The sequence below is a fragment of the Miniopterus schreibersii genome, assembly GCF_964146895.1.
Source record: "Miniopterus schreibersii genome assembly, chromosome: 7".
Classification (NCBI taxonomy): domain Eukaryota; kingdom Metazoa; phylum Chordata; class Mammalia; order Chiroptera; family Miniopteridae; genus Miniopterus; species Miniopterus schreibersii.
This window is the reverse complement of record NC_138108.1, coordinates 52,297,552-52,310,139: the sequence shown is the minus strand read 5'-3', so window position 1 is coordinate 52,310,139 and position 12,588 is coordinate 52,297,552. Positions and strand designations below refer to the sequence as shown.

General features: G+C 38.6%; 1 protein-coding gene across 3 annotated transcripts in view; it reads right to left on the bottom strand.

The window, feature by feature from the left end:
- The window catches only part of ACVR1 (activin A receptor type 1), a 122,682-nt gene that overhangs the window by 47,815 nt on the left and 62,279 nt on the right, over positions 1-12,588 (bottom strand). For all 3 annotated transcript variants that reach the window (XM_081142439.1, XM_081142441.1, XM_081142440.1), the window contains exon 3: positions 7,882-7,955. In XM_081142439.1, coding sequence (XP_080998565.1) covers positions 7,882-7,948 — 67 coding nt within the window. In that variant the 5' untranslated portion in view covers positions 7,949-7,955. The remainder of the gene's footprint in view (positions 1-7,881; positions 7,956-12,588) is intronic.

Below are 12,588 nucleotides of genomic sequence, written 5' to 3'. Positions count from 1 at the left end.
CTTCTGTCTCTTATAATATTATCTATGTTATAATAATTATTATTGTAGACATTATTTATTCATTTGTTTGTGAAATACCCATTGTGCACCAACTACACACCAGGCACTGTCTTAGATATTGGGAATAAAACAATGGATACCACAAAGTCCCGGCCTCTCACACTCTAGGGTTCACTCTGCATGTATCCCCATGGCTCCTCACAACCACCCCGTTGCTGTCTCCATCCGGCCACCGCAGTAACAGACCCTGAAAGGTGGAGTAACATGTACACAGGGAGACACAGCAAAGAGGAAGACAGAGGCTCATGTGTCTGACTTTGTCTCTCCAAAAAAGGCCTGATTCCTACGCATGGCCGAGAGCCTTCCCTTCAGAAGACACTCTTTGACTAGCAACCCCATTTAGCTGTCAGAAACTTCCCTCGCCCTTTGCAAAACTGACATTATGAAGCACATGAACTAGGACATGATATTAAAAATAAAGAGAAGCCACGACCATGTAACCCCACATGGCATTCTTCATCAAAGTCAACTTCGAAACTGGATCGTGGGTAATTTTGCCTATCTTTTAATTTACAACCTTCTTGAGTAAATCTTATTTTTTTTTCATTCAAACTGGCTTAGTGTATGTACCAGAATTCAAAAAGTAAAACAACGGCAGCAAAAAATAAATAAAAGAGGCTATTCCCCCCTCCAAATTACCATCTGAATAAAAAATAAAAATAAAAATAAAAACAACAGGCAGAGTTGTGTCATGTTTGTGTGTGTTTTAAGGTGAATGTCACCACCCCTTCCCAAGAAGAATGTCTCATTCTTCCTCCAATTCCTTCTTTCCTTCCCACATCCCCCAAATATACAGATCCTAGGGGAGTCCGTGTTCTGCTCTAACCCACAACAAAGAATTAGAAGTAGCATTACCATGGATCTGCAAAACGCCCGCTCTGCGGAGCTCAGGTTCAGCCGATTAGAAAGAGGCAGCAGCTGCTCCTGTGTTATGACTAAGGCCGAGAAGGCACAAATGTAAACTTCCCTCTTCCCGGCAAATCCCTAGCTCCTCGAGAGAGGATGTCAGGCCACATGCAGTTATGAAAAAGTAAAAGGTCCTCGGGTAGCTTTCTCAGAAAATATACAGGTTAGTTGTCAGGGCGTTCACCTGAGGGCAGCTGGGATCTGGGCGATGAGCTCCTGGGGGCACACTGGAGTAATCTTTTATAAACTATGGGTAATGAACCATTTGTGGGTAGTGAAATCAATCTAGTGGTTCAAGACAAGTCATCTTCCTTCTTTTTAAATGAAATAAAACTAAATAGAACAAATAAATTTTTAAAAAACGAAGAAATAGGACCGTACAGTAAACTTAGGAGGAGTAATTACTGTTTCATGAAAGTTTTGTTTCACACGTGTGTGGGTCCTACTCTAAGATGTTTCTATATGTAGATGCACTGGATCTAACTCTAAAATGTTTCTTACTGTGAGTCACAGTGAAGAGTTTGAAAGCCACGCTGTCCTGTGTCTCCCACTATTTTGGAACTGACATGCGATCTGAGTAATTATGACTATTTCATATAATCATTATCTGTGGAAGCTTGCCTGAGGTCATGTGGGGTGGCAGAGGAAAGTTTCAGAGGACAGTTAGCAGGGTTTTGAAAGTTCCAAATTAAGTTTTAAATATATTTTGCTTTCCTTCCTGTTTATTTCTTTTCAGGAGTTAAAGTTGCTTAAAGAGTTCCTGGAACCAATTTGAGTGTGTGTGTGTGTGTGTGTGTGTGTGTGTGTGTGTGTGTGTGTGAGAGAGAGAGAGAGAGAGAGAGAGAGAGAGAGAGAGAGAGAGAGAAGGCTTCCCCACATCAACAAGCAATTCTCAACCACCACAGAGTATGTGAGAATTCAACTCAGTTCTGACACTATCTACTAGGAGATAGAATCAGATTCCACAGGTAACGGGGCTCAGTCCCACAAGACCACCTTCCACTTCAGATGCCAATCTCAAGCCCAGGTTGTTTCCTGTGCTTCTGATGAACTGGCTATAAAGCATATATTCCCATGACCCCCTCCTTGGGTTCAATTAATTTGCTAAAATAGCTCACAGAACTCAGGAAAACCTGTTTACTCACTAGATTACCAATTTATTACAAATGATATTAAAAGATATAAATCAATAGCCAGATAAGAATATACATAGGGCAAGGTCCCAAAGGAAGGAGCTTCTGTCCTCTTGGAGTTTAGGGCCCACCAGGGTGGCACACACAAACATTCTAGTTCCCCAACATAGAAAGTCTCCAAAAAGGGACCGAAGAACTGCCTTTTGGGGGTTTTTATGGAGGCTTCATTATATAGTTATGATTGAATAAGTCATTGACCATTGGCAACTGATTCAACCTCAACTTCCCTCTTCCTTCCCCGGAAATCAGGGAGTGAGAACAAAAGTTCCAATACTCTAACCACATGGTTGGCTCCTAGCCTGGGTGGGTGAGATCCAAAAGTTACCTCATTAACATAACAAGAAATGCCATCATTACTCTCATCACTTAGGAAATTCCAAGGGGTTTGGGATCTGAGTATAAAGATCAAATATATCTGAGAAATATATTGTGGTCATCTGAATGATTATAAATCACAATATCGCAGTTGCATGTATGACATTCCTACAAACCTCGGCTTCACTAGGTTCTCCCATAAAGAGAAAATGGCATCCATCCTTTCGCTCTTGAGACCTATCTTTATAAAAGAAAAGCTTGGAAGCTATTGCACTGCCCACTCACTGCTGACCATAATTTAGGAAATCATTTAATGAGCTAGGGTCTTGGATTTGTCTTCCCTTCTGTTCAATTCTTGACTTTGATTAAAATTTTTGAGTCCTACCCACACACCCCTGCTACCCCCTCTTATATAAATATGTATTGAAAACGAACATTTTCTAAGACCCACTGGGGGGATAAAAAAAACTGGATGTGGCTTTGGTTTAACTACCCATAGAAGAAACAAACATTTCCCAGGAAGGAAAACTAAAAGGGAACTATGTCACAGCTCACTGTGCATCAAATAATACACTATCCTTCTATTAGATAAGAAATTGTGACATAAAGAAGAAGTGTCTTAAAAGAGTAAAGCTTCATTAGATATTTACATTTTAGGTTCTACTGGTGACAAATAGCTCAGTACATCTCAATTATCCCCCCAAAAGTTTCATTAGATGATGTGCCAATGAAAAAGATTCTGTTCTGAACAAAAGGGATAAATTATAGTAATGAGACATGAGAGCAACAAATTTAATACTGAGACATTTTTCTTACATTCACTCACCCCTGTGACAACTTCCCGAATCCTCAATAATGAGAAATTCAAAGAAAGGCTTATTCTATTCTTCCCCCACCAGTGGCAAAGAGGGGCACCTTTGTGGTCCCTAACAAAAAGTCTATTGAAGGTATTCCCTTCCTCCCCTCATTGAGTAATTGGGCTGGAAAATCTGAGTGGTGACAGTTTGGAAATACTAAAATCAAGTCAACACTGACAATAATTTGGGACTTTGCAATCTTCTGTAGGGCAGGCCAAAATCTCTTGCTCAAAACTCAGCAAAGTCCAGCCTCCCCTGCTGTAATAAAATCTAACTATGGCTTACAAATTTAATAAAATGTGGGTCATCTTAGCTCTGAAATATTTCTGAAGAAGCAATATTGCATTTTAAGTATTTGTGTCATGGTCACCACCTGCAAATGCTCACAGGAACAAAGGGAAAGCCAAACATGGAGGCGCTAGAACAAAGATGGACTTCTCCCTGGCGGCATAATAGCAGTGTTAGAGCCTGATTAGTCTTATTAATGGGAAGGAAAAGGAAGGATATACGGGTAATTAGGGCTCAAGTGCTCTTCTCTGTGAGAGCAAATAAAACTCTTCCTGCAGCTAGAGTTGTATATATAATGAGCATGAAAAATGAATACTGGTAGGAGAGGCAAGAGAAAAAACACAAACCCAGGTGAAGCAGCCTCATCATTTGCTATCACAAGATCTCATCTCAGCCTTTCCCAGAGACTGGATTAAGCTAGCATGCACCAGATATAATATGAATGTGGGTATAGCTAATTTAAGATACCAGAAAAAAGCAAAATTCTCAAGAAGACTGATAATGGTTGAAACTCTTAAACACCATTCCTCAAAGTATATCATACCTTGTTGGCTGTAGCCTTAAGCAAGAGTTTTAGCCATTTCCAAAACACATCCCCAAAAACCTATCTCATTAGGGTCATCATGAGGATTATGAGAAATAATGCATACAAAGCAGTTAGCCCAACATTTGACACATATTAACCACTCCCTAAATATTAACTATAATCATCAGAGAGGCAATTATGGTAAGCAGTATTTTCCAAACTTATTTGGTCTTTTTTGCCCCAGAGCATTTAGGATTGCACAGAACTTGAGAAATGTTCTAAAGTACACTCATACTAGCCGAACTCTACCAAAATCACTGTTTGGGGCCTATTATTTGAAGTGATAAAACTATTTCTAGTCAATATTTAAGAGATATTTGGGAGTAATCGAGAGACAAAGGAGAAAAAGCTGTTATTGTTTTTAAGGGAACAGGAAGAGTAACTACCACACAAAAATATATTAGAACAAAATCTCTAGGACTTTATGCCGCAAAGAATGCCATCAGCTTCAATGAAGCACAATTAATAAGGTGCCATAGCTGTTCTGCAAATATCAAGCATGGGTCTATTTCCTTTTTAACCTGGTAGTCTAAAGCTCTTCACAGGACAATGGGGCTTATATAAAGATTTTATTTATCTGCCCTATTATTTACCTCTTTTGGTTAAGTATTTTGTACTTAACATTTGCTTTATGACTCATGTTGAGTATATTAGAGTGTATTACAATTAGGGGTTCTCAGTAGCTTTAAAAAAAATTCCTAGTAAATATACAAAAACAAAGAGCCTTTTCATAGAATATGCCTTTGACAGTTAACAAGGAGTTGAGTCATGGAGGGAAGACAGGACCAAGGCAACTGCGATTATGATTAGAGCACTCTAGGTTGCAGCACTCACTGGGTAGGTCTGTTTAAAAAAAAAAGATTGGAAAAAAGCTACTGCAACTAAAGATTGATATGTTCTTTCCCTTGCTTATAAACATCCTAGTGGTGGTGGTATATTAAATGGCAAAACCTTAGTGGCAATCCGTTTCCATTTCAGCCAGACTAACTCATCTCATTCCATATCTTTATTGTGGCATTAAGAAGACATTTGCTGGATCTTTGGGAAACTTAAGAGCTAAAAGCAAGATAAATCAACCAATGGCGTGGTTGTTAATATTGTTCCACAAATGCCCTTTTCCCCATTCTCTCTCCACTTCTTCTCTATTCATATTACATTTCCACCTCAGTTTCTTTTCCACACTCTTTTTTCTTGTGACCACACCACGGGTCCACCCATGATATCAAATGAAACCCAAAGGAACTTCTTAATACTACACAGAACTAAAGGCATAGAATTTGAAGGGGCTTTATTCCACAACAGTCCTTAGATTTTGTTACAGTGATCATAGTGCTTAGCAATTAAATAGAGGAGGAAAAATTCTAGAGACTTGTCTGTTATGTCTCCAGACATTGTTAAATGTCCCTGGGAAGGTCATATCCCGCAGCTAAGAACTACTGCTAACCCATCAAATATTTCCAGTCCATTTCTTCTTATTAATTCCTTCAACCTAGGACCCAACCTCTTCTGGTTAAACACCTCTAATTCCTTTAATCTTGCCATACAGGATCTTTATTTCATATCCTCTTGGCACTAATTAAAATCACTGCAATATTACTGGAACAGTTTTAACAACACTGCTTAGAGCAGAACCTGCACTATTGACACCTAAATTGATTTACAACATACTACCCAATAGAAACTTAATGTAAACCACATTATGTAATCTCACATAATGTAATATTATTGGATAACATAAGAGAAAACCCAGATGACCTTGGGTATGGCAATAGCTTAGAGGCACAATCCATGAAAAAAAAATAATCAATAAGGCAGACACTTCATTAAAATTAAAAACTTTGCTCTATGAAAGACAATGTCAAAAGAATGAGAAGACAAGCCACAGACTGAGAGGAAATATATGCAAAAAGGCACATCCGATAAAGACTGTTATCCAAAATATATAAAAAACTCAAAACTGAAAAATTAGAAAACCACCAACTTAATTAAAAAATGAGCCAAAGAGCTTAACACACACATCACCAAAAAAAAAGATATATAGATGACAAATAAGCATATGAAAAGATGTTCCACATCATATGTCATGAGGGAAATGCAAATTAAAAGAACAATGAGACACTTCTACACACCTATTAGAATCGCCAAAATCCAGAACACTGACAATGCCAAATAGTGGCGGCGATGCAGAGCAGCAGGGACTCTCTCATTCATCGCTGGTGGGAATGCAAAAGGGTACTGCTACTTTGGAAGACAGTTAACAATTTCTTACAAAACTAAACACATTCTACCACACAATGTAGTGATCACAATCCTTGGTGTTTACCCAAAGGAGATGAAAACTAAGTCCACACAAAAATGTACAGGCCAATGTTTATAGCAACTTTATTCATAATTGCCAAAACCTGGAAGCAACCGAGATGTTCCTTAGTAGGTCAACGAATAAACTGGTACATCCGGACGATGGAATATTATTCAGTGCTAAAAAGAAATGAGCCCATGAAAATATACGGAGCAATGTTCAATGCACATAAGTAAGTTAAAGGAGCCAATCTGAAAAGACTATACACTGCATGATTCCAACAATATGATATTCTAAAAAAGGCAAAACTATGGAGGCAGTAAAAAGATCAGTGGTTGCTAGCGATTAAGGGTGGCGGGGGAAAGGGATGAGCAGGTGGAGCACAGAAAATTTTTAGAGCAGTGAAATACTCTGTAAGATACTATAATGGTGGTTACATGCCATTATACATCTGCCCAAACCCACAGAATGCACGCCACCAAGAGCGAACCCTAACGCAGACTATGGACTGTGGGTGATTATGACGTGTCGGTGTAGGTTCGTCAGTTATAACAAATATACCACTTTGGTGGGGGATGTTAATAGTGGGGGAGACTGTGCGTGTCAATTTCACTGTGAACCTAAAAAACAGCTTTAAAAATGATCCTAACAGGGAGAAGAAGGGGAGGAGTATTAAGTCTGATAGACTTAAGAATAAACTTGTTTACAGGAAGCCAAACCAAACAGAACACCACGCACCACATAAGGATGGGGATCCGTTCCGAGAAACGCATCCGGAATTGGTTGCGTCACTGTGCAAAGGCCACGCACTCACACACACCTGGATGGTACATACAGCCGACTGCACGCCTAGGATACATGTATAGCCTACTGCTCGGGCGCTACAAGCCTGCACAGCGCCTTGCTGTACAAAACAACAAATGCAAGAGAAAACGATGCAGTCACGAGATGTGGTGAACACAAGATGTATGAGGCCGCTACCAGGGGAGCACAGCATACCGATTCACAGCAAACGTTTTATTAATACGTACAAAGAGTGCACCCTACAATAATGATAGAAAGTATATAAATTTATGAACTAGTAACAGCGCGTTTAACATCATTACCGAGTATCACATACCGTACGTAACTGTATGTGCTATACTTTTATATGACTGGCAGTGCAGGTTTGTTAACACCGGCACCACCACAAACATGTGAGTCATGTGTTGCGCTATGACCTTATGATGGCTATGATGTCACCAGGTGACAGGAATTTTTCATCATTATAATCTATGGGACCACCTGTGTATATGTTATCTGTCCTTGACCAGAAACATCATCAAGGGGCACATGACTGCACACTTGTCCTACACCAAACAGCAGTGAGCCTCTTACCTTCCATACTAGGGGAGGGGAAAGCAATCATTATCAGCACAGGAAGAATCATCACGCCATCTACCATTGTACAACTGTGGAGGGAAAAAAGAGATACAAGTAAGACAAAAAAATTAACTGCAGGATGACAAGTTAAATTAAGCATACCATTTTCAAACTGCCATTCAAGGCCTTTCTTACAAATCCCCCTCACATATGTTGCCTTATTTCTTAGTATATTTAAACATATACCCTTTACATGGATCTAAACAAATCATCTTCAGAAGTTAATCAGATGTACCTCCTGCTGGTAGCCGCTCTAAGGTGACTTTCTCTGAGTCTACTCTCTTACAAAGAACTCAACAGGGACGGGAGAAATTCTCAGCTATAGGCATTCCCAAAGGATTTTAGGTTTGAATTTTATCTTATCCTACAAATGCAGAATTGGCACTAAATTAAAAACTCTGAGAAGCATGAATAGTCTGTTTTTACAATATGATAAAGATTAAGGGACTATATCAATTCAAGTCAAATTACTATGTTTGAGCCTTACTTCTCTCTTCAGACAGCTCCAAAGGGAAAACGAACAAACTTACAACCTCACTTATGGCAAAACAATGCACTCCTATATTAACCTCAAATTTAACAGAGGATACACACAGCCAAGACAGAGAGAAATCATGTACATGTTTAATACATGAAACTATAACTGAAAGAAGATACCTGATAAAAATTCCAAGTTGATACTGCCCTGAAACTACATTGGTAAAAGCTCAATTTTATGAGTTAAAAGACTACAACACAGAACTTTTCCACTTGCATAATCTTGAAAAGTTTTAGGAATATGATAACAGTTTGGTTATATTAATTCTTTATTATAAGAAATCACCTTTAAACATTAAACCTTTGTCTAGTTGTGATTTTTCTGGGCAATCAAATAAAGAAGAAAATTGGTAAAGTTCTTTAATAAATAGGCTAGCGTGCTATCTCACTCTTACAGCTTCAAAGCAAAGAGCAAAAACCCATTGCTATGTAAGGGGTTTAAAGTGGACACCTGGTTCATCTTTTTAAGATCAAATTTTGAGGTTGGTAGTCTGACTGTTCATTCCCCACACCCACACCCTATCTTACCAGCCCTCATTTCAATTTGTTTATAATTGTATTTCAGCCTATACCTTCTCTAGTAGCAAGATGAGGAAGGGAGGTAGAGATTTTTTTATGCACCTTCCTTCTGTATTTTTAAAAGAAGATGAAATTTGAGTGAGCCCCTTTTACTGTTGTTATTAGTATTTCCATGCTCACACAGATCTTGTCTATAGTGAGCCCTTATTTGTGACATACAAACTACCTCTTCTTGGCCCCCAGGGCCCTCACAACCAGACACGGATTTCTCCAACACCATCTCATCTCTGTGCCTTTGAACATGAATATAGTGTTGCTTCCATCTGCCTCAAATGCCATAAGCCTTCTCCTCCACCCCTCTCTTATCCAACTGCCTCCTGCTGTCATTCAGGATCTAGCTTAGAAGATCATGCTTGGTGAAATACCTCTTTATCAGCAATGATTTCAAGCCCTGAGCACTGGTCTAATACCACTCGGAATCAATTATTTGTCTGTCAGTCTCTAGCACTAGACCACTTGTCTCCAAATGGGTACATGTAACCAATGGTCATGGCAAGACAATTCACGGACTTATGGGATGAATATACAAAAATTTTTCCCTTACAGTCCTGGCCAGGTAGCTCAGCTGGTTAGAGCATTATCCCAATACACCAAGGTTGTGGGTTCGGTCCCCAGTCAGGGCACATACAAGAATCAACCAATGAGTGCATGAATGGGTGGAACAACAAATCAACATTTATCTCTCTCCCTCTCCCACTCTAAAAATCAATAAATTTTAAAAAATGTATCTTATAAAAAATGTTTTCATCTAATAGAGCCATAAATAACTTCAGCCTTTATTTAGTCTCCATCTCATTTCCTTATGACATTCCAGTATAAGAGGTATCTTTCAGAAAGCATGGGAGATATAATTTGAAAGTGTGGAGAGTACACCTATGTACTATACTTTTAAGATTCCATTTAAGTAGAATTACAGGTTGCATTGGCTAGTTATAATGAAATGAGCACCCCCCCCAATTGCAAGTGTTCTAAAACCATTAAAGAAACTACAGATTAAATATGTTATTAATGAGAGCACCAGAAAAGTAAGAAAATATGGAGATGATTTCTCTCTTTCTAGTAGTTCTTCATTAATCATTTTAGAAAAGAGCAATTAATATTCAGCTGAATCTGACATAAAGAAGGCTCCCCAATTTCAAAATTTCAAAATATCTGAAAAATGGATTTGCATCCAGTATCAAAAACAATAAACATTATCCTGACTGGAGACTTTTGTTAATGATGTCATCTCCATTAGCTGTCCCTTAAATATTTCATCTTTAATCTTTTTAAAATTTCTATTTTATGTATGTTTTATAATATATAGTTTTTATTTTACATGAAACTTATAACCAACCTACAAATTGAGGGTGCAGGCTCAAAAATCTATTTAACTGATGAGATACGTTATCAAAAGCTTTTGAAAACTTCTGGACTATCTCAGTCTTATCTTGAATTCCAGTCCTTCCTTCCTTCCTTCCACAACTATTGAGAGACTACTGTGTACTAGACATTAGAAACTTAGAGTAATAAAAATATGAAACATGGTCCTTACTATCATTAAGCTTACTGTCTATGTTGGTAATCAAATAATCATCCAAAAGATTGCATAATTAAAAACTGAATTAAATGTTTAAAAAAAAACATGGTTAAACAAGACTGCTAACAAAACAACTTGAGACTTCCTGAAGGGTGGAGGAGCTTCCCTGGAGAGGTTACATCTAAACAAGAACCAGAAAGATGACTAGGAGGTACTAGAAAAAGGATAAGCGTGTGTGTGTGTGTGTGTGTGTGTGTGTGTGAGAGAGAGAGAGAGAGAGAGAGAGACAGAGAGAGAGAGACAGAGAGACAGAGAAAGAGAGACAGAGAGAGACGGTGGGTTGGGGCGGGAAGCACCTTGTGGTAGACACAGGGTAGCATTTAAGGAAAAAGGCAGAGCTTCTCAGTATCCATAGAGGCCCTGTGGCCAGGGCAAGCAAGGTGTGTCCTCAGGACTTAAGACATATTCAGAGGTTAAAAAACCAACAAAGCCACCAGGCTATAGAGAGAAGAGTTATAAAGAAAAAGAAGAAAACCGAAGAAGGCTGGAGAGGCAGGTCAGGGTGAAACCTCAGTAAGATCGGGTAAGCCCCAGCCAGCCTTCTGCTCACCTTTCCACCTGCACGGCGCTCAAGGCCCCTTCCCCTTGGTTCTCACAACTGGTCCCTCCCCACCCACTCTCCCAGGCACTGCAAGCAGCCAGCTTCCTGCCTAGCGCCGAACCTTCGAATACAAGACACTCTTAGGATTGGGCTCTTCTTTCAGGACCCAACCTGGCAAACTCCTCTTCATCCTTCAAGTCTCAACTTAAATGCCGCTTCCTTCTAGAAGCTTGCCTAAACCCGCATATGCCCTTATTACACTCTCATATACCAATTTGTTAACTTTCATTCACTTCACTTACCATAATTAATCATTACTTATTCATACCTATGTGCTTTTGAATATCTGCTTGCCTCACTAGGCTGTACACCTGATGGTAGCAAAATCTATGGTCTACTTTGTTCACTGCTATCACGGCCAAGTAGGTGCGCACTTAATACTTGTTGAATTTGAATCTTCCCTGAATTAATCTTCACAATTTAAGTTTAAATTCTAAAGACACAGCTATCTCTTCCAGTCCTCTCCTCCACACAGGCACATACACACCTGCAAAGAAATGGCAGGATTAGGACACTTAACATCTCTGTAAAATTTCATTCAGGTAATAGGAAAAAATAACAGTTAACAAGCTTGAAGTTTCAAAATCAAGGTTCCTTTCACTATGAAAAAAAATCTAAAAGACAATCACCACTGACATTTTTTCCTGTCACAAAGCCAAGAAAAGCCCATGCCCCAAAATATCCCTTAACAGATCATGATTGTACAAGCAACATTAAAATATTAATTTAGGTTCATAAATAGAAAACAGAAAAATATTATAAATTCAGTCCCTAATACTGTTTATAGACAGCTCAAAATCTGCCAAAAATCTTTGGGGAACAAACATCAGCAACATTTCCTGGTTGCCATTTTGTTCAGTATCTGGAGTGTCTCTGCTGACCAGTTCATTCAGCTATTAAATATGCTGCCTCCAGAAGGAAAAGGGGAATTTATTCCACAATAAATTTCCTCATCATATTTTAATTATTAAAAAATATCAATATGCTAACATCCCAACTTTAAGCCCCAAGAGTCTATTTCTAATTTTAAAATATACTAAATATTATCTTTAAATTTTCCATTCCTTTGCTCTCAAGTATTTTGGCTAACAAGTTTCAGATGTGGGTTGGCAAAAAAGAGGAACTGGTAGTGGAAAAAAGAGAGTGGCAATAATTCAACAGTTCAGGGATGCCCTACTCCAGTGGTTTGCAAACTTTTTGGTGTTAGAATCTTTTTATACTCTTGAAAAGCACGGAGGCCCCTAAGGGGCTTGTCTCTGTGGGCTACATCTAGCAATATTTACTATATTAGAAATTAAAATACAGAATTTTTTAAAATATTGATTTACAAAGAGAGGAAGGGAGAGGGATAGAGAGATAGAAACAT